At 40.6% G+C, this 22,523-nt stretch overlaps 1 protein-coding gene across 14 annotated transcripts in view; it reads right to left on the reverse strand.

The window, feature by feature from the left end:
- Positions 1 to 846: 846 nt before the first annotated feature.
- Positions 847 to 22,523, reverse strand: part of LOC110949397 (multiple PDZ domain protein) — a 60,506-nt gene continuing 38,829 nt past the window's right edge. For 4 of the 14 annotated variants that reach the window (XM_051943710.1, XM_051943707.1, XM_051943708.1 and 1 more), the window contains 23 exons: positions 20,720 to 20,812; positions 19,620 to 19,685; positions 19,357 to 19,428; positions 18,550 to 18,730; positions 16,816 to 17,012; positions 16,638 to 16,729; positions 14,263 to 14,341; positions 13,844 to 13,912; positions 11,748 to 11,843; positions 11,528 to 11,602; positions 11,183 to 11,378; positions 10,944 to 11,089; positions 10,259 to 10,342; positions 7,878 to 8,071; positions 7,521 to 7,535; positions 5,833 to 5,980; positions 4,765 to 4,851; positions 4,556 to 4,652; positions 4,293 to 4,456; positions 3,558 to 3,662; positions 3,207 to 3,301; positions 2,128 to 2,251; positions 847 to 2,046 (listed from right to left, as the gene is read on the reverse strand). In XM_051943710.1, the coding sequence (XP_051799670.1) occupies positions 1,900 to 2,046; positions 2,128 to 2,251; positions 3,207 to 3,301; positions 3,558 to 3,662; positions 4,293 to 4,456; positions 4,556 to 4,652; positions 4,765 to 4,851; positions 5,833 to 5,980; positions 7,521 to 7,535; positions 7,878 to 8,071; positions 10,259 to 10,342; positions 10,944 to 11,089; positions 11,183 to 11,378; positions 11,528 to 11,602; positions 11,748 to 11,843; positions 13,844 to 13,912; positions 14,263 to 14,341; positions 16,638 to 16,729; positions 16,816 to 17,012; positions 18,550 to 18,730; positions 19,357 to 19,428; positions 19,620 to 19,685; positions 20,720 to 20,812 (2,622 nt within the window). In that variant the 3' untranslated portion in view covers positions 847 to 1,899. The remainder of the gene's footprint in view (positions 2,047 to 2,127; positions 2,252 to 3,206; positions 3,302 to 3,557; positions 3,663 to 4,292; positions 4,457 to 4,555; positions 4,653 to 4,764; positions 4,852 to 5,832; positions 5,981 to 7,520; positions 7,536 to 7,877; positions 8,072 to 10,258; positions 10,343 to 10,943; positions 11,090 to 11,182; positions 11,379 to 11,527; positions 11,603 to 11,747; positions 11,844 to 13,843; positions 13,913 to 14,262; positions 14,342 to 16,637; positions 16,730 to 16,815; positions 17,013 to 18,549; positions 18,731 to 19,356; positions 19,429 to 19,619; positions 19,686 to 20,719; positions 20,813 to 22,523) is intronic. The other 10 variants (XM_051943721.1, XM_051943709.1, XM_051943719.1 and 7 more) reach the window with 7 other exon arrangements.

Consider the following 22,523-nt stretch of genomic DNA (forward strand, 5'->3'; position numbering starts at 1 on the left):
CCAGGCTAACCTCTAAACCCACCAGAGCCATTAAAACAACAGGTGCTTGGTGTTGGGGGGCGGGTGGCTCAGCTGTCGAGTGCAGGCGGTAGCTGCTAGCTTGTGGTTTGAATCACAGCAGCTGCAGGTAAACGGCATTGGGTCTCGACCTGGAGGTGAAAGAGTCACCGCACAGTCGAGCGTTTGCACTTCTACTATTGAAGCACCACAGTGTTGCTCTCCAACAGCCCAGCCAATGTGAACAAACCCCAGACCTCATTAGGCAGAGGACTTGTGGCTGTGGGCTGTGCAGCAGCTGTGCTTGTCAGTGCACAGACAGATGGGATGCCATATTTTAATGGAGAGCTCTGTCTCTCTCTATCCAGACTTTATTGAGTCTCTTGTGATAACAGCGAGTCTATTCAAGCAAGACCATACGTGCTGTTCCACATTTATCCCCCGTATAAATCTTTGTTCGTGTACATTTCATTTAAACTCGCTTTACCTCCTGACTTGGATCCATTTGCCTTTCATTTAAATGTGACCTGCAGTGACAGTAAATAGCTTTTATCTCCCAGATAGAAAATCGATCTGGATGATGTAAGGCAGATGTAATGTATACAGTACAATAAGCCGTGCCTTCAGTGACAGCTAGTTACAGTAACAGCTGGTGCCACTTTGAGAGTTGGCCTGAATTTCCCTTTGCTCATCCAATTTAATAACAGGATACATTTGTATTAATGGTTTGATGAGCTGGTTTTCTTTTTGGTTTTAATGATTGTTGGTGTTTTAACCCATAGTTTCTGTCTATGAAAAGAGGCTGCTGCAACAAGAGTCAGCAACACAATGCAAAAAAAGTAACGCTGATTGAATCCAAAGGTCACTTTTATTTAATTCAGTGTGAATAAATTCAGTACCGTCACTTTGACAATACTAGAAACACATATAAGGTGAAAACACAGAGAACAGACATTTTTCTCTGAGTCTAGACCACACAACACATGCCCAGCGACTTGACAAACTACACCCTGGATGATTTATTTTGGGTACACAGTAAGGTCAAAATGGGCTCAGGTCATCGGTTGGAATTCGCTCATCCATACAAACCTAAATAGCAGATCATTTTACTTCTCTGTGCACTTACATGAAGTCGACATTAATTAATACTTTTTAAAAAATCCAAATACTGTAACATAATACCTTATATATCAGCTTTAGCAGCACTATAATTCAGTGAATAAGTCACACACTCTCGCACACTCAAACCACACTTCGAGGACTTCCCTTCAGAGAAGTGTTAACACACTGTGCATTTACATCTCACTTGTAGACACTTAAAATGCTCTCCTGATCAAACACTTCATGATAAGCTGATTAACACCATTTACAGCAGCATCAGCTTTAAATCAAAATTTGATGAATTGCCAAAAGCAGTGCAACATAAAAGACAAAATAATGCTGTTTTCAGCTAATATGGCCATTAGCTTAATCCTGCTAATTTCCTAATAGCCTCAAGGGTATCTTTAATACAGTTTAATGCTCCGAATTTAGCAAGAGGTCACCTCTATCTATCAGGATATAAGGAAAAAACTTGAAAATACGCCTGTCTTCTTTAGAAATGTTTTGATATTACTGAAGTGTGCTTTATTTTAGCAATAGCATCCAGTGAATATTTCCACCCAGAGTCATGGAATGCTTCTAACACTATTTACAGATTCACATACTTAAAATTGATAACTGTATGACTATGTACAAGCTCCTCTCGTTACATATAATTCTACTTGTCACAGTGTTCAGGGCTACATTGGGCAATAATCTTCTTCATGATTGTGGAGTTATTTGTATTTCAGTCACCTAGTTGTGAATCTTGCTACTGAACCTTTGGTGCAAGTGTGGAAAAAGTAGTGTATGCGTGTTTGTCTATGACAGAACAGTGAGCGTGACAGTCCCTTTGGTCCTTTTCAGGATGCCGACAGCTTCTTCATGCGTGACGCCCTCCAGAGTTTGTCCGTTAACCGCCATGATCTGGTCTCCTCGCTTCAGACGGCCGTCCTCTGCCGCTGCGCCCTGAAGCCACAAACAAAGTATGTCGAGTTTTATGAATAACACGCCAATTTGGCAAAGATAGTTAAAGCTAGCCCCACTTACCTTTCCAAACACTGTTTTAACATAAATTGGCAAGTCTCCGTGTGGGCTGCCATATCCTCCGACTATACTGAAGCCAAGTCCGTCTGGTCCTCTTTCAAGATTGATGGTCTTATATTGAGGTGGGCTGAAAGAAAGACACCGGCGGATAGACAATTGGGATATGTTTACAAATTTTAACTTTAGCAACAAGAAAAACACAATCCCCCTCCTTTTCTGACCCTCATTCCGCTGCTTACAATCTTCTTAGATCCCTCTCAGATAGACTTACAGTATACGGGCAAGATGGAAGGTGCAACTGGGGATTTCTCAATTGGAGCTCAAAGCCGGTTTCTTTGTTTACATCCACTGTGATATAGGTGTTAAAGGGCTGCGTGAATAAGCTTTGACTCAGGTCACAGCGGCTGTACACAGTCTCTGATCTCAAATGCTTCTAACTCTTTTGGGGGAGTGTCTTGGTGGCCACTTTCACTGGTCACTCTTGACGATGGACTTCTTCTCTTTGTAGATTACACGTGTCATATTCCTTTCCATTTCTTAATGATTAATTGAACTGTACTCAATGCAATATTCAGTGACATCCACTCCCTAATTTATGCTTTTCAATCACCTTTTCACAGAGTTGCTTGGAGTGTTTTTTGTCTCAATAGTGTAGTTATAGTCAGGAATAGTGATTCACCAGTGACATCAAAAGGTGGTAAATATTTCTGAAATCACTTATTTTGCATTTCATATTTTAATTAATTGATAGTATTGTGTAGGAATCTGTTTTCACTTTGCAATGAAAGGGTCTTTTTTGGAAAATTCTTATATAAAAAAACAAATTAAAGTGACTCCAATTCATTGTTGTAAAGCAATATAATGATGAATCTTCCAAAGGGGGTGGATATCTTTTTACAGGCACTGTACGCATTCTATTGATGTTAACTACTTTACTGTCCCTGAAGTGCATATTATCTTGAAAAGCAATATCCAATTGGGTTAGGGCTGGATTGGAAGCAAAAAAAACCCCCACTTGATCAGGATCGTCCATAATTGCAACACAGCAAAAATGTTCCTTTGTTGTAACAAGAGCTTCATACCCGAGGTCATCCTGGAAGATGCAGCTGGGCGTAAGAGCCCCACCAGCCTGCTCCTGAGAGGGCCCCGTCACGGTGGTGTCGCCACCCGCTACCACCTGCAGGTGCGCGAACAGACACACAAACACTTTTACTGTACGGTAGACTGGATTTACTGCCAAGATAAAGACTGATAGGAAGAGGGAATCATGTTTTATGGTACTTCAAAGCCTGCCGTCGCCAGCCTTTGACTCGTCTTTTCAGGTGAAAAGTTTGTACGTAGATAAAGGAGAGAATACAGTCGGGGTGCTGATTATCTCACCGTCTGCAGGTTTATCTAACAGAACAAGTGCATGAGTGTGCGTTGGGGGAGACCTGAAGTTGTATTGTGCCGGTGGCGTTCTTGAGCAGAGTGACAGCCTGCGAGTGGCTCATGCCTTCAGCTGAAGTTCCGCATATACTGACAATTCGGTCCCCAATCTGGAAAAAAAACAAAGGAGTGCACATGAGGAAAACAGTTCTAGCAGTGAAGCTCTTTTTGCACTTTCCAAGAAAAAGTGTCGATATTTTTGATGCGGCTCAGTCTTAAATGTGCTTTTTTTATTGCCTGAATTTCTACAGTTTCTCTGCAGAACAGAATGCTGCCTAATACCGTTTGCAAATTTCATTCACGACGAGACACAAGAGCAAAACTATTCCTATGTTCACTTGAGTAATTTCATTATGTTGTGTTCTCATTTCTTATTCTGTATATCATTCAGGATTCCCTCTATTCATTTCAATGAGCCCCTCTGTAGGCTTAATGATGTTAATGCAGGAGTGGGAGATTTATTATCCATGTTAGCAAAGGCTATTGTCCTCCTCCAGTCTGAGGCAAACAGAGCTACAATTGTCAGTTTTTCTGTGAAGGTCATTGCTAAAGGCTGTTGGCTCTTGACCTTTGTGGGCCTTTGCGATCTACCAACTGAGAAAAGGGAGGGGGAGGAGTGAGACCTCTGCGAATAATTGAGATTCACATTAAATCCCACACAAGAATCAGAAGTATGTAAAATCTTTGTTTTGCATTGTGCCGAAGGTCAAACACTGAGAGGGAGGTTGTGGATGTTGTACCTTGAGCTTCTGGGTCTGAGCAGCGAGGCCGACCGGATTCATCATGGCGATAAAGATGGGTATGTCACCCAGAGGACTGCCCACTCCGCCTGCTATACTGATGCCCAGAGAATCACTGGGGCCTTTAGTGAACTCTACAGTCCTGGTGTCCTGATGCTCTGGTGCTGTGAGGACATACAAGCATTGTTTTGATGGATTGTTTCACATTTTCTGATATGCCTCCCAGATTAATTATGTTGTGGCTGCAATCCTGCGGTACTTACATTCCTGACTTCTGCTTAGTTTGTCAGGGTCACCGGGAAGGTTTCCAGTGTCTGCACATGACTGATAGGCCACCTTGGAGCTGCCTGTTTCACTCATCTGAAACAAAGGCATTCAGAGCATTTTGGTTTATTTCCAAGGACTAGATAAGAGCAATTTCTGTTCGACTTTAAACCTTTCCTTGATAGATGTTAAATGAGCGGTAAATTACCTGACTGCTTTGAGACATCCTTCTTTCAGAGTGGAAGGGACCGGCTTTAAACCTTCCCACCTCCATTTTGATAGGCCCCACGCAGCACTAAAACACAAAGAACAACACTGTTTGTCATTTAGTTGTCCAGCAAAGCTTAACCTTCAAAGACAATGCATATTATTTTTAAAACAATCATTAAAATGACCCCATTTATCAGAGCCAAAAACAGTGAAAACGGAGAGAATTGAAGGATTTTTAACTATCTGAAGGCCCTGTGTGTGTGATATTTAATCAAAAATCTTGTTATTCTGCATTTCTCATTTAAAAAAAATCACAGAACATTAACCATTTGCTTTAATCAGATTTAAAAAAGCAAACCATTGGAAAATAAAAGTACTATTTAAAAAAGACTCTGCTTTCAAGAGATTTTTAAAAATAAATCATCAAAAAATCTTAAAAAAATATTACTAACCAAATTATCAGTAAATAAACACATTCTTTGCTTTAATCAAATTTCAAAACAAACCAAAAATATATTGTTTTTGACAAATTAAAAAACGGAAAAAAAGAAAACCGTTTTAACCACATTCAAAAAAAAGAAAAAAAACAACGTAAAAAACTTTGCTTTGAACAGATTCTGTAAAAAAATGTAAGTAATTGAGCAGCAACCAATGGTCACATGACAAAAATCCACAGACTTTTCAGCTGAACTGCAAGATGTGTTTAGATCAGACTGAAGACAAAAAGAAAATGTAAGTAATAAAGAGATTTTTTTTCTAGTAGTGGGAATACCTGTGGCCATTTGGAAAAATACTGATTCCAGGGTCTTTCACTTTTTGTAAAATGAACACTGACAGAAATTCCACTTTAGTTTTTTGCCTTTTTCTTTAGATTTATGGCTTTATAACTGTGTCACACTGCACAGAAGACATTCCTTAGTTCTCTCTACTTCTGCTGTAGTCATGGTTGCGTTGTTTTCATAGAGGTGCAGGACTTTGTGTCCAGAAAGTGCTTGAAGTTCGTTCAGAGGGTTAAAGCAGATGTTTTGCTGTCTGTGTCATTTGATGGCCACTGGGGCAGAAATACCTTCAGCAGTGCAGCCACGGCCTCCTGAGTGGCCGACCGCACGTCCTCGCCGTTGACTGACAGTATCTGGTCGCCCTGCATCAGTCGACCGTCAGTATCCACCAAACCTCCTTTCACAATATCAGACACAAACACTCCTGTGTCATTCCTGGTAAGAAAAAGTGGGAAGACAGACATGACAGCCGGCATCACACGTCTATTACTGCACAGATCGTACTGATTTCTTCTCTACAGGTGATCGTGTCCAGAGTTCTGTTTTTAACTTGTTCTTGTTGATGCACTATTGATCCAGCAATTTCAGGTTTTTGTAATGGAACTCTGCACAAGTTTGGCTTATACTTGTGGTGAAAATCCCTACAAATAGCTTGTCAAATGGAATATTTCATAAAAAAAGATCGTCCTCTTTTGTGCACGCTTTGAACAATTTCACAAAATCTGACTTTTGAGGCTGCAGTTTACGGCCAGAATCGACCTCGCAAGAAGATAAGATTAAGTCGGTTCCTTTTGTTGTCAAATGCACATCTCTGCTGTGGACTTTGCATATCTGAAGTGCCAATCTCCACGTGGATAAAAAAGGAACACAAGCAGAAGCTGTGAAGCAAGGCAACTCGATCCCGCTCTATCCGCAGTGCCAGAGATACTTGGCTGTCAACTCCCTCACCACTAACTGCTAGCTTGCACTTTCCTTTTCAGATTTAGGTTGTCTGTGTTACTGTCTTTTCCATTCTTTTGAGCATTTCAGCTTTTTCCCACTTGTGTATCAAAACCACTGCGACACAGAGGCAGAAATGTAGAGCTAAATTAAAACTTGCTTCGTCTGCTGCTGCTGCTGCTTCTGCTGCTGTCGACCCCAACTTGGGACTTTAACCCGTTACTGTATTTTGTATCTTTTTGATCGGGATTTTAAGCATCAGAAAAACAGAAAAAACAGATGCACACACATATTAAATACACATCAGGAGTGTATGTGCATTTTTGCGCTACAGAGGCCATTTCCACTCAACAGCAGCCGTTTTCCTACTTGTACCTTGCTGCATAAATACTCCACCAGAATAGGAGCCTGAGTTGATTTAAGGGTAAAATGGTCCGCAATTTGCCTGCTCACATCCTAGTATTTCCTCCTCTGCTGATCTAGTGTGAGCAAAAATAGCTACTTTCCCAGCTACAGCCAACATCTCTGGTTACACAGTGGAGTCTGAATCACCACGAGAGCCACTGAGAAGGACTGATTCTGGTGAGATGCTGACTCACTTGGCAATGACGTGGAACACGAGAGCAATCCAGTCAGGCAGATAAACCTTTCAACTACAAAATAAGATATAAAAGCCGTCATTTAGGCATGATGCGGTCTTCCTCTGTGCGGTTTTGATGTTCTATCTTGGGGCTATTTTGCAGCTATAATGGCACCTGTGACCCACAGTGAGAAGAAAAATGTCATCCATTTGTGTCAAAGTAGGATTTTTCTCTGAATCTACACGAAAACAACAAACACAGCAACTTTGTTTGGGAACTACAGCCACTTACGTTAAGGATTCCATGATGAGCACAAGATATCACTTTATGACTACATTTGGCTTGAATGAATTAGTCAGAGTTTTTATTGGAATGCCATTTTCATTTTGGAACCTCCACTACATCATATTTAAATATACCCTATACAGCTATAATATATTTTAATTATTAGTTACCTCTGGTCCCGTGATCTGCATTAAAAGATAGAAACAATACAGTTACGAACTATATTTTTATTGTCTCAGCAATGAAAATCTACTGTTGCCAGTGTTATTCAACTGTATAAAAGCAACTCTAATAATTCTATGCATTTTTTAAATCTCTACTCATACTGCTTATCTCTGTTTTAAAGCCAAAATAATATGCAAATATGCTTTTTGTGACCTACTTGTGAAGCAACGCTTTAATGAAAAAGCACCTTTTGGGCTGTTTGCATATGTAACAGCTCATGCAGCGTTGTAGTAAATCCCTGCTGTACATTAATCGAGCGTACTATGCATTAAGCAGCAGTGCTAATATTAACTGTCTCTCACCTCCTCCCTACGATGCTCAGGCCCAGGCCCTGGCCAGGCTTCTTGTGCAGCTCCACAGTGAAGGAGTCCCACAGGTCCTCCTCCTTGTACTGGGTTTCGTCCCTGTAAACCGTCAGCTGAACCTTCTGCGGCGTCTGTCGCAGCACGTTGATGGCTTCATCGTGAGTGGCCGCTCGCAAGTCAATACCATTCACCTGCGATGAGAGAAACACAGGTATGGATTAGTGTCCAACAAGAAACTAGAGATTTAGGTAAGAATGTCTGAATCCGATCTCTAAGGGAGCATTTTTTTAAAACTAATCGGTATTGAACATAAGCCTGATCCTTGTTTATGTCTGCACTCACAAGTGGAAAAGTGACAACATAATTTGTGGCAGAGCGCTAAGGATGCAAATTCTGATTGCAGTGGACATCTGTCTTGTGCTAAATTTCAGTTTTTCTGGCCGTTGCGTATACCACTGGGTTCCAAAAACGAGTCGTAATTGATCACAGCTTGTCTTAACCACATGAGTGGTAATTAGATTAGATCCAACTTTATTGTCAGTGCACAGAGTACAAGTACTAAGACACCAACATGCAGTTTAGCATCTAACCAGAAGTGCACAAGCAACAATAAAGCCCATTATTTACAGTATGGTATATATAGTACGTTACAGTAGACAGTGCTATGAACACACTCATAAATAAATATGTAGATGTTGATATAGATCATCTAAACATACAAGTAGGTAATAATCCTGATATGAGCAGCATAAAAAGTATGGACAGTATAAACTGTTTCAACTATATAGACTGCATAAATAGTATAAAAGTACAGTAATAAAGATAAGATGGTGGCACACACAGATGCAGCGGCTCCGAGCTCGCCTTTTTGGTGCTTTTTTTGTGCGTTTATATAAATATTCTTCTCGTTTTATTCTCTGTAAATACAGTCTTTGCACTATTCTTACACTTAATATTTTCTTGTATTGTATACATTCTTTGTACTGTAAAAGCAGAGCCATCCAGTTTCCTTGTACTTGTGCAATGAAAATAACGGCATTCCCATGAGCTCTAGCCGGAGGTCATTAAGCGTCACAGAAGTCTTTGTCACGGTGACACATGATATTCACATGATACTGTCTGCTGGCAACACAGAAGTGCCTTTAGTTCGAGTTATCGCCACCTGTGGTTGCTACAACCAGGTACGACAATCTATTTTCTGACATGGACATACAGGTTTTCTCCATCTTTTGGAGCTTGTGTAGTTGTACAGCAAGGTTCATGACCACCTACGTAACATTAAGGAACAGCTTGGATGCAGAAATGCAACCGTTTCCTAATGCATTGCAAAGCTTTTTGGTTGTCAAGCTGGACCAATGTAATAACGTTTATGCACTTGAAGTTTATATGATCTAGGAAAATGGCATCGGATTCTGATCCAGTAGAAAAAGTTGATGGAGACATTCCTAGATTTAAAGTTAACAGAAAAATGATCTCTTTTGGAAACTTCCAAACTTAGCAAAGCCCAAGACTGTTATATGTATGTGAAGTAATGGCAGCAGAGCAATAAAAAAGTGCTAATTTAATGGTAAAACAGAAATTTCCAGAACCAAAGTGCTGAGATATTTGGAAACTAGATTATAATATCTGACTCAGGGTGACGTGAGTTAAGAACACTTGAGTTTAACTACAGGAAAACGTTCCCACAAAACTCTGTGAGAAGTGGTCAGTGCAAGGATTGATGTGCAGCTTTTCTGCCACATTAAGGAGAGGGGGGGGAAATACCACATTAGCTTCTCACCATGGACATGCAAAGGACTTCTCCCATAGCAGCTAATGGCATCACTGCGGAGTGGGAAAAACTGCTCTTTTTTTTCACTTTTCCTCTCTGACCTTGTTTTCTAAACACAACAGCCCGGCTCGGGGACAGAAAGAAATAGCAGAGGGCAATTAAGTCGTAAGGCTGCGTGAATGCCTTTGAATTCAGGTCCTACTGATTGAACTACAATGGCTAAACTCCACCCCTAGCCTCCCTCTGTGACAAAGCATGAGGTCAAATGGAGGGCAAATCCAAGTTGAGCTCTGGTACTTAACTTGTCAATACATATGATGCATACAGGATTTGCACTGCTTTTCCTTAATTATGTCTCGTAATCGCTTCTTTCTTCAGCCTGTTGTCAGCAAAAAGCAGTCTGGTTTGAGGTAATGTTCCAGATTTTATTCTCGTCATTAATAATATAACTTCTAGTTGAGATATATATCAGCTCGTGTATCATATCAAACCTTCTGATCCTCAAATTTGGAAACTCTAGCTTTGAAGTTAAAACTCCTCAGGCTTGAAACGCAATCAGCCCCTTTTTATTTAGGTCATGTGTGACGCCTATTTGACTGCAACACACCTCAAGGATTTGGTCTCCTGCCCATAGTCTGCCATCTTTGGAGGCTGCCCCTTCTTCATAAACTTCATGGATAATGATAGCCCCCTTGGAGAAAGATAAAAAAAAAAAAAAAAGCAAGAGAGAATAAATACACATTTGGAGGAGAAGGTGCACAGGAACTGAGAAAATAGTTTTTAAACTTTGTGTACATCACATTCTTTGTGTTTGTTGGAATTGTTTTTTTGCACTGAGTGTGTGTGTGTGTGTCCCTGGGTTCCAGTGTGTTTTCTCTGTATGAGTGTCATTTGGGGTCCAGAGGTTACATTCCGGGGCTGGATATTGTCTGCTGTGGCCGACACCAGACAAAGAGCTGCTCCCCCAAGCCTGACTGAGCAGACAGAATGGATGGCCTGAGAAGAGGATGGCAGCAGGAGGAGGTGGAAGGCTGTGACAACATCATTTCCTACATTCCTGAGCCGCCATGGCTATTTCAAACCTGAGCTATGCCACCACCGAGGACTTAGTGGGTGGCATCGCCAGTGGGAACTGACAAACACCGACAGTCACGTAACTTTATTTATTTGTGTTGTTAAATCCTATATATCCTCAGAAAACTAGCTCGAACTTGAATTCAAGGATGTTTAGGAATCTGCATATTAGCACCCCATTAGCAGACATCTTCTCCGATCTTTTTTTTGCTTCCTACCAACAGGGTGTCGCAGCCTCCCACGATGCTGAGGCCCAGACCTGTGCGGCCCTTGGAGATGTCGATGGTGGTCTCACAGCCAGGGATGATGGGACAGGTCGCCGGGTCACAGGCCAGAGTGGAAGGGGTGGATGAGCGACTAAGACCTAAAACAGAGTCGCAAAAGAAGCAGGTTGTGACGCAGAAAATGTCTGTTTTATCTATTAGTTGAGCTAATCTTGTCAAAAAAGTGGACTTACTAGCGACTACTTCTGCTTCTGGCTGACTCAGGGTAGTCAGGGCGGTGCTGGGTGTGCTGGGTAGACTGGTAAGGACTCCATCTGAGCAACTCCTGTCCGGGCAGGTCGACTGCGGAGAGGACAAGGAGGAGGGGATCTCATTTGTAGAGAAGGTTAGCTTCACTGGACCGTTGGTGTTTCTCAGTAATGAACTGACCTAAAAGACACCGGAATTACTAATCAGACTTGAGCATTGTGTTGTTTTCTAACTAATTCTAGCGCTATTAATAGCAGGATTTAACTTTACTACCCAATTTAATTTCTACTGTGATATAAATTGAGATTATATGCATTGACACACTGTACCCGGTCAACAGTGTATCCCAGCACTGATTCACCATTCACAGCTAAGAGTTTGTCCCCTGGTTTCATGCAGCCCTCCTGCACACAGCACATAGCTTTGATTAAAGCCGACTAAATGTACAAAATATAACATGCATCAGACACAAAGCAGCACCTTTTTTTATTGGAAAAATGCTCAATATCGGTTCTGATAATCGATCAGTCCGTATGAAGCACTACGTACTTTGTCAGTGTGTCCCTTCACTTCAGATATACTCTGAATCTCCACTCCAGCGTCCGTGTTGCCGTCAACAAAAGTGATGCCAAGTCCTCCGTCCTCCTATAAGAGGACACCATCATTAGTGAATGAATACAATTTGCATAATACATCTGAACATGGCTGAACAAGTGGAGCAAAAACAAGCAGACTGACCCATGTGGCTTTGTTCCACAGCTTTAGCATGTGCTAAATAATGGAGCTGCACCAGCTAACGAAATCAAGTACTTCTGACAACAATTTCCTCCAGAGAGGTAATTAGTTCCAGCTTTACTTTGCATCCTTCCTACCTCTGATCTTTTGTTCCAAGAAGGGGCTTTCTGGGTTTCTGTCTTCAAATCAAAGAGCTGCCCATGTGCTGTTGCATTTACACTGTCATCTCTTGTTGCTTTATGTACCGTAAGGACAGTCCCACAGTGGAGTTCATGTCTATGTGCTGTAGCTTTTCAAGCAAAGTTTTATTCTCCTTCTCTTTTTTTTTTCCACATTACGTGTCAAACTTGTTTCTTTTTAAAGGTCCCACATGGTGAAAATCCATTTTAATTGTGTTTTGTGGTTGTTACATATGAACTTAGAGGTGTAAAGCAAAAGCTGTTAAGATAAGAAGATGTTAACTTTCCTCAAGTACCACCACAGCTAGATAGACTCCCAGATTTACAAGCCAGTAACCGTTTTACTGAGCTGCTAAGCACCAGTAGTCATCTGACTCAGAGCTTTCATTCAGAATTCGCAGCTGCTTCGGAGTCCAGTAGGTTTATTTACTTACTGGAGCTGCTTCTGCTACTTCTGAAATGTCTGCACCATGAGCAAAGTTCACCAAACATTCTGTGAGCTCCAAGAGTGAACACAAGAGTCTCCATGCACTCCCAGCATCTGAAGAACTGGAGATCGAGTGCATTTCTTTTACTTTTGATCGTAACATCACCACATCAATGGCAAAGCATTTATTGTTGGTGTGTTGTGTGACTAATGTGGCGAATGTTATCATTAGTTCTGAACTTAGGTCAACAGGTCAGCATTCTGGGGTAAGGCAGATGGAAATGGTGGACAGTGATTTGGAATCAACACAGGACTGAGTGGGTTATAGCGTCTTTGTGTTGCTTGGTGCTCTTCAGTACAACCTAAATGACGCCGATGTTTACATGTGTTAGCTTCTCTCCTGCTCTCTGGGCTCACATACACTGCATTTTATTACAGCCGAATTTTTTTTCTGTTGTTGTTGAACAACAAAACAGAGCCATTTTCAAATGAGCCTTTTTCATTTTAAAATGATCATTTAGAGAGAAAGTTAGTGGCAATAGGGAGTCTTGGTCCCTCAATCACAGATACAGAGTTTTCTTCCTGAAGGGCAATTGGACAGCAGCATGCAGTCATAGTGAAATGAACCATCTTTGCACTTTTTTTCTGAGCTGAAATAATGAATGAATGAATGAAAACACATCCCATGGTCATGTTACTCTCATTACTTTCCTGGAAAGAGGCATAATAGGATACCTTTGAAGAGACACTTCACCTAAACTCCCTCCAAATTATGTTTTTCCTCTTAACCCTTCCAGTAACTTTTCTTGTAGAGAGTTCCTTTGACTTTCTGGGGCTGTGAGATATCCACTGCTCAGATGTCTGCTTCCACTCCTATACTGAATGGAATTTCATTCTCACATCATCAAACAATGACCTTTGAAAATCTCTGTGTCTACTTTCTGCATAGCTAGAAAGTAGACCACACAAAGGGTAAAAATCTGCTCCTTTTTTATTTATTATCTGAGTGAACTGAACCTTCAAGTCCCTTTGGAACTCACTTTTCTCTCCATTCACTCACTGTTTTGTTTACTTCAACCTTTTATTTCACAATTTTCGGTCTCTTTTCTCCATCTTGGCAGCTTGTCAAACTTCACTGCTCCTGTGTGCTCGCTGTCTGTCATTCTCTTTCATACCCCATTGGGCTTTTTTGTGCACACCTTCCTCATTACTGCCTCCGAAACTTTCTTCTTATTAATGTCTCTCTGTGCTAATTCAAAGGGACTGCCCTGTACATTCTGTGTGTGTTGACCAGTGGATCTCACCTTCAGCTTGATGATGTGGTGAACACACTTTGAAGGATCCGCATCACCATTAGCAGGAGCTGTTTCTGGCTGTGAGGAAGCAGACAGACGTTTTGAAGTAAATAAATAAAACCTTCAGGCTGGTGGGAGTACAGTACTGTGTGCATCTACACTACTGTTTGTGGTTTTTGGGTGTCTTCCAACCAGACACGAGATTTTTGGGAATTCCAGGACCACACAAAAGGGACTTGGATGCATGAAAACAATTCAGGCTAAATTACACAAGGGCGAGACGTAAAATTAATGGTTTTGTTGAAACGTTTAAAGGCTGGATATGGAGCTTCAACGTCACTGTCTAATAGCAGCGTGACGATGGAGAGCTTCTGCATGTGTGCGACGTGGTTTCTTATTTATGTGTGTGGCCACAAACAGATTTGTACCTCAGTGTGGGGCTCCACTGTGTCTCCTTCGTGCTCCCTCACTGGTCCCACAGCCATCTGGTTCAGCGCCTCCGTGTTCCTGTTGCAGAGAGTCGTAACTCGTGTTTCAAAAAAAGAAGAAGAAAAACATAGCCGCTCTTTGGCTTCGTGACAGCTGAGCGGTGATTTACACGAGCTGATCACAGTGTCTCTTTCAGGGGTCAGGAAAAGGATGTGAGTTAAGTGGCGGGTTAAATAGAGTGATGCTGGTGAAGACTGAAGGAAGGTTAAAGGTCAAACATGTCTGACTGTGTGGTGAAATTTCAGCCGGTATGTCCTTATTCCAGACGACATATGAACTGTATAAAAACAGGATTTCTTTTTAAAGCATGGTGTATTTTTCTTTCAGCATGAACTGAGAGCTTCTTGAGAATTGGTATGTAGTGTAAGGAAATATTCTTCCTCCAATCAGTAAAATGTCACCTTGTTTGGTGATATTAAAACATAAATTAACTGTGATTGCATTTTTGCTGTAAATACATATCGTTCTTGCAATACTTTGGATTACAACAGCAGTCACTTAGGGCTATCCGCTGTGTACTAACCCCACTTCTGCACAACACAGCTGATGTTCTCCAGCACATTAAGAAGACAAGCAATGCCACAAAGTGACTCTTGACAAGGCACACCTGTTAATTCAAGACCATCCCAGCTGACTACCTCATGAAGCTGAATGAGAGAAGGCCAGCAGTGTGCAAAACTGTCTTCAAAGCAAAGGTGGGCAACTTGAAAGGACCTGAGTTTACTACGTAGTTTCATATGTGATCTTTCATAGTGTTGTTGTCTTCAGTATTAACCTACAATGTAGAAAATAATAAAAATATATTAAAAAAAACATTGAATGAGAAGATGTGTCCAAACCTTCGACCGGTACTGTATGTTAGAGCACTTTAAAATATGGTGTAAACATGATTTCAAACTGACAAACAGCTTAATAACAGCTAACAATTGAATTGGATGTGCAAAACCCATTACTCATCCCAGCTGTCTTGCTTCACCTTTTACTGAATTACAACAGCTCCCTCTACTGGATTTTAAGCAGCACTACAATACACTGTTAACAATAACATTTTGAAGCTGTTGGGGCTGCATGATATTGGGAAAACGGGCACTGTGACAATTTTTTTTTCTGTGATTTTATGTATATGAAAAATACCTGGGTAAAGAATGATTGTTTATTGTTTATTGTTTTATTAGGATCCCCATTAGCTGCCCTTTGAATGGCCGCTAGTCTTCCTGGGGTCCTTTAAAAAAAATAAAAAATATATATATAATTTACAATTTATACGAAACATTTTACATGCACATTAGTATATACAGTGAAACATATTGTAAATTACATTTAAGACATGCCAAGGACTTAAATTTTCACATTGTCATCTGCAGAAGTTCTTGCACTAATGCCTTCTTGAATTTATTTTTGTTTTTAATTTTTCGCAAAGAGGATGACGGTCTATTCCAGTTAAATACAGCTCTGTAAAACACTGTACGCTTTAGAGATGTTTTACCTTTGTGTGGAAGTTTTAAATCTCCACCTAGTGCCTGTCTTGTGGGGTATTTGTGAGTGCTTTTGACAAAAACTAGTCGCTCAGAGAGAAACTGTGGATGATTTCTAAAAATTGCATTCCAAATCAATAAAGATAGTCGTACTTTAATTTTGTTCTCAACTGTGAGCCAAGAAAGGTGTGAATGCAGGACTGCAACATTGGTTCTGTAGGAGCACTGGAGTACAGTCCTGGCTGCCCTGTTTTGTGCCAAAGAATGATTAATTCTAGAATGATTGAGGTGATTTTGTTGGGGAGTGCATCTGCATTGAAAATGAAAAAATCAAACAACTGAATAAAAGCAGTTTGAAGTTTCTTTTTTTTTGGCCTTTAAGTTATAAAAAGCTTTATGCTTTTGACTTCAATGGTCAGACTAATTAGTTGTGTTGCCTTGTGTAGTGGCAACAATTACGAGAGGCTGCCAACAAAGTACCTGTTTTTGGTCAATGTCATCTTTTCTGTAGCCAAAATATTTCCATTTTGCAACCCAATCTTTTGTGTTCAGCGTTTTTCTCCTGTTCCTCGCTCATTTTGCTGTGTAGATGTGAAGCCTGCATGTCAACAAACTGACCCTTTTGGAAGTGAAGTTAAAAAGAAAATGTCCATGTATCCAAGAGCCCTTCATTTGGAGATAATTGTATTCTATCCGGCAGGTTAGTGATGGAAAATCAGAACCATATAAGCTTTTTTTTGTATCAAGCAGCAAAAAAGTTGTAGCTAAATGCTAAAATGAAATATCATGCCTTAATAGCTGTAGAATAGCTTCAATAGGAAGGAAAAGTGTTGTCCTACCTGACAAAAATGATTTTGACTTTGGATGGAGAGCTCTTGATGATGGACGATGCGTTCTGGTGACTGTGGCCATACAGCACTTGTCCATTGATCTGTCAGAATATGAAAACACTGCTCAGAAAAGCCTTGCCACAATTGTAAAACACTAGATTAGAAATCATTACCAACTCATTCTCACCTCCAGCAGCTCATCTCCCACCATCATACGTCCATCCCTGCCGGCCGCCCCGTTGGGATCTATTCCCACCACGAACACACTCATGCGGGAGCGATCCCTGTTCCCTGCCAGGCTCAGACCGAGGCCCGTCTTGCCTTTCTCCAGCTCAATCATGTGCAGGACACCTGGGAGGTTGCCATAGCGCTGGGTGACATTCTCTGAAAGATGCAGAGGAAGTCGCAGGTAAGCTGCAAATACAGCTTTGTCTTATCAGCTCATGTAATGTTGCTCACACAAATGGGGGCAGTGAGAGGCCCCAAAAGTTTAAAAAAACAAAAGTCTGAAATGTCAGACGGCTGATTTTTCTATTTCAGTTTCACCTTCTATCTCTTTGTCTCAATCTCGCCTCTTTTGTTCTCACTCCAGTCGGCTCTCCACCTCTCACGTCTCTGGTGTGTTAGATAGCTGCTGTTCAGACCAATGGGCTCCTGTTGTTCTGGGCTCCCTGCCACTGTTGAACCATCAGTCCTGTACTAATCTCCACAACTCACCTCCCCAGGCCCAACCTCATCAATCTTATTCCCACAGGATGGGCTCTGTCTATCTCTGACACACACACACACACGCACACACACACATTTTCTCCACAGTCCCAGGTGTTTGGAGGCTGGAAGTCTGTCCTTTATGCTGATTGCTTGCTCTCTTTGGAGAACATCCTACACTCGACTTTAGAGTGTCTGCAGGATGATAATAGCCTAATTGGGACACTGAGTCCTTCAGGTTTTTTTTGCTGAGGTCCAAGCACCTCAAGCATGTGAATCAGCGCACTTTTATTGCAGACTATTTATTGCTGGATGGATTTATGGGCAGGAGAGGCAAACATGTAACTTGAGGGGCCTCTAGTGGCCGTTGGGTGCTACTGCACCCTACTGAAAGTAAACAGATCTGCCACCATTTCTGTTTATCAGGTGCAAATTCCAGGAGTATATAATGCTAGATAGTTCATATCTACCAGAGGTCACATTCACACCAAGAATTTTTTTTTTTTTTTGCTATTACTACGATTTTTAACATTGTAGCATTGTCTTTATAGTTTTTTTTTCTTCTATTGTATTTTACTCGTTCTTACCTGGATGTGGCATTTTTGGTTCTTTCATATTGTAAAAGAATGTACATATTTATGATATTTTATTTACTATTACTACTATTTATATTGTTGTAGCCTTGTCTTTATTATCTTTACTACTATTTTTTAATTTATTCATTATTACTACTGCTTTCATTATTTTTAGTTGTGCATTTGTCGTTTTCCATTCAATTTTTTTTTATTTAGTTTTCTTATTTGACTTGTTCTTTCCCTTACTTGGACATGGCATTTTTTGATTATTTTATGTAATAAAATGAATACTTATTGACATATTTACTTTATTTATTTGCTATTGCTACCATTATTATTATTATTATTTCTAGTCTTGTGTTTATAGTTTTTGACTCATTTTTTAAAATGTATTTTTCTTATTCGGCTTGTTCTTTCCCTTTACTTTGATGAGGCATTTTTGGCAATTACTGTATCTGATGTTGGTGTACAGATTTATTTTTGAAAATCTTTGACATGTTTAACTGTACTTCTCCACTTTTGCCTCTCTGGTGATTCTCCAAAAGTTGCTGTTACTAATATTATTACAGAACTATAACAAAATGTACATTTTTACAGTTCTTCCTGATCAAATCTCGAAAAAGACGAACTGAACTCACTCCAGTTGTATCCAAACTCATCCTCCGCCTCCTCCACCTCCTTGTTCTCCTCCACCGTCTCAGCAGGTCTGCCAGGAATCTCTGTCAGTGTGTCGGTATCGGTCTCTCCCACATGGGGCACCACTGGCAGGGGGAGGACGGTGCTGGTGGGAGATGCCTTTGCCGCTTCACGCTTCGCCAGCTGTCACGCCGCAGATGGAGTTGGCAAAACAGTGGATTAGTAGAAGGTAAAGAGGCGCAGAAAAAAAAAGGTTTCATCACTGCGCTTTAAGCTTAAAATCAGGTTTACAGCAACAGGAAGGCAACATGAGAGCTGTTGATAAGAATCAACAGAAAGCATATGGAAGTTTTGTACGCCAGAGGATTTAATCAGAAGCAGGCAAGAGGCCTTTTCAAGCTTAATTCTGAAGGATGTCATTATTTATCATTAAATTGGCCCTTTTAATCAAATATCCACCCAGCAGGGATTCATATGTACACTTACCTGAAAACCAGAAGCAGCAAATCACACTTCTGATTACCTCATTTGTTGCGCTTTTTAAATACAAAAGCTGGAAATCTAGTTTGCTTTCGTCGACAAGTAAAGTGAGTATTGATTATTTTATTTTTGCAAAAAAAAAAAAAAAAAAAAAAACACAAGCGAAGGACAAAAGATGTTTCTGATTTTCAGAAGGAGATGTTAGGGCTGGTGTATGCATGTACAGCATGTTAGTCCAATACATGAGCTGTATCAGGGTGTGTCAACATATTTGTACAAGCATACACAGAAAAAGGGAGGAAAGCGACACACCAGAGAGACCCACAAACCTTAAACGGGGTAGGAGTGAAAGGGTTAGTTGGGGAGAGTCGGAGGTAAAGTCTACTGTGACTGTCACCCTCCTACAGATAAGAGAAAAAGGGCGACAACTTTAGAAGGCAACAATCTATTCACACACATAAACCAGCTGACAACATATGTGGAGTTTATGATGGAAAGGCATCTCTTAAATTTGAAACATCCTCCCAAAGTTGACTGTGAATAAATAATGAAAACAACACTGATTCAGAGCAGGGCAATTGGAAATACCAACCTTGTCCTTGTTGCTGTCCCTTGTTGCGGCTGCAGCTCGGTCCTCACCAGAGTCTGTTATCGATGACTGTTGTGTTTAAGACAGACATGAAGGTAAATCACTCCACTCTGCACCAGATAGCAACAATAAGGGCTTTCAAATTAATTTGCGTCACGCACCGAGAGGAAATTCTTAATATCCACTTCAGTGTCACCAGATAGTGAAAGATACTGTATCATACTGCTGCACAATGCCCCGTAAATCCTATAAATATTAATAAGTTCATACAAAGTCATAAGTGTTCTGAATGTCTAGAACCAGCGCCGTGCACAATGTGCCGTGTTATGATAAACCATCTGCTTTTAAATGTTACTAATGAAGAGAAATTCACATTTCTTCTTTATTTAACTTGCAGCTTTGGCAAAACCAGACTGAAGCAATCGAGCGTGCCAAAACATTGATGTGTTTAGCAAGGGAAAAAAAAGCTGCCCAGCTCCACATGTCGGTCCAAGCTTGACCATTTCTTCCCAGTGATGGAGCTTAAAAGGTTTTGCCAGATACTCTGGAATCTTGAAGGAAAAAAAAAAAAGAAAAGCGAAAGATGTTGGGGTTTTTATAGTTCTCCAGTATTTGTGTGTTGACTGCCGACTGTCTAATCAAGTTGTCTTTCTCAGGCTGGCAATGAGGCACTTGGGACAATGTTTGAGGGATAATTGGAAAAAATTGCCTTTCAAAGCTGGGGACAGGAGGAAAATATAAAGCACTTACGATAAAAGCCTCAAGTATGATTTCTTTTTCTTTTTCTTGCTTGATGCAACAGAGGGACAAGGCAAAAGCACAGAAGGAGAAGTAAAACTGAACATATGCTAGCAGATGAAGGAGATGACAAGTGGGCGTACGGATACGGAAATACGGAAAAACATTCATGGAACACAGCAGAGGTTTTTCACGGAAATTTTACATGACTATTTGGTTAACCTGCAAGATTTCAACCTGTTAGTTTCCTCTTAAATGACGTCGTGCAGCTCGATTTTCACAAGTCAAAGCAGTGCAGGTCAAGTGAAAGACACATCCAAACAGACAGACAGACACACAGACAGACGTAGGGTAGCGTTTCTAACCTGAGGGAGGGCAGGTGCTAAGTAGGTTTGATTAGTGCAGCAGAGGCTCGACCCGCGGTGGCTATTTAGCTGCAGAAAGGGCAGGGGCGGCTTCTAAAAGCAACACAAGACCAACAAGCTGACAACTTTATTTAATACAACGGCAGAGCCTCTTTATTTTGGACAAAATAGAATTGGAGGCCATCAAGGAGAAAAAAAAACGGAGGGCAGACGAGAAGCACCTCAGGTTTTATTTAAATGAATTATCATTAAAGCAAGCAGTTTCCTTGAGGACAGCCATTTCCTTTACATCAAGAAAAATCAAAGGGAGCCTCTTTCTCTGAAACAGTTTAACAAAATGTTGCAAAGATTCCTCCAGGCTACCTCCAGATTATTCATTGCTTATAACAGAAAGGATTTGAAACTCAAAGGGGGAACTGAGCGGTTGTGCTGCTATGCTCCCAAGTGGCTGCTGACATTACTGGGATGTATCATCCAATCAAAAATAATAATTTTCTCACTATTCAGTTAATTTACTTTTATATTTTCAAGGTTGAAAACTCATGCCTTGCACAAACCTTTCCAAAAAAAAAGTAACTTGAGCTTTATTTCATTGAATTTTCACAACAGTTCCACATACTACTATTTTATGAACTGGAATGTCCACAAAAATACCACGTTTTTATTTGATTAAGGCTGTAGGAGGTTGGCTTAATGAGGAATCACTAAACATGTTTCCTCGTGCCACTGATCTGTATTTTTCTACATTTCAAAGAGGTCACCAGTTCAAAAACTACACTGAAATCATTTCATTATTATCCTCATGATGAGTCTTGAACTCAATTACAGCTACTGGGTATTTTTTAGCAACAAACATCAAAGAATATGCAGTGCAGACATTATTAGGGATGCAACCTTTCTAATAATTAAAGTAAATAAAATACGGCAACGGGATAGAGCAATGAAAACACATCCTATTTCACTGTAGGACAGGATTTAAAGTGTTTAGAAAGTGATAAATTGAACTAATAAAATGATTTTCCCAACAAAACAGATGGCATGTTTGGGTTGATCGTTATCTCCTGAATACAGCCTTGTACTCTCTCCTCCAGGGCAACGTGAAATTACAGTTTTCTCAATAACCTCTGGTGGTAATTACCCATCCAGACTGGTTGTTTTTCATGTGTGAAGGTTGTGTAGGTGTGTAGATGAATACAATTTCATTGGTAGTAAAGCATTTCAACTCTCTTTTCAGAATCACTGGCCACTACAATGGAGCCGGATAGATCATGTGCAGGATTTGCTGTCTATAATTTTCATTTGGGATTTCTCTCCAATTCGGATCCCAGCTGTACTAGAGAAAATCGCTCTGACAAAAAGTTGGCAATCTTGATATTGTAATTCGAGTTGAGACAGCGATGACATTTCAAGAGCCTCTGTGGTAAATTGCATTAAGAATCTAGTCTGGATGTGTCGTAAATGTCAGCATTACACACCTTCAGCGCGGAGATTTTCTAAAACATTCTCTGTTGTGAGAGACCGAATTGATTTTGCCACTTGCTCACCATCTGATTAAAAACATCCTCCTGGCTCATGTCTCTGTTAGACTACCCCGTGATCGAAAATAGATGGAATAGGACGTCTGCATATTAAAATAAGCCCTCAGTTCTTTTTCTCCCAGAAGGAATCTCCCGTTCCACTTTGTCTTTATTTTCCATAAATGCACACATTATGTGTATATCAAAGTCAAAGACGCAGTTAAAAAGAAAGACTCAGCTAACAGTCTGACAGACAGAAAGAGAGACGAGGCAGGAGAGATAATGCA

Source organism: Acanthochromis polyacanthus, chromosome 23 (assembly GCF_021347895.1).
Source record: "Acanthochromis polyacanthus isolate Apoly-LR-REF ecotype Palm Island chromosome 23, KAUST_Apoly_ChrSc, whole genome shotgun sequence".
In the NCBI taxonomy this organism is placed as follows: Eukaryota; Metazoa; Chordata; class Actinopteri; family Pomacentridae; genus Acanthochromis; species Acanthochromis polyacanthus.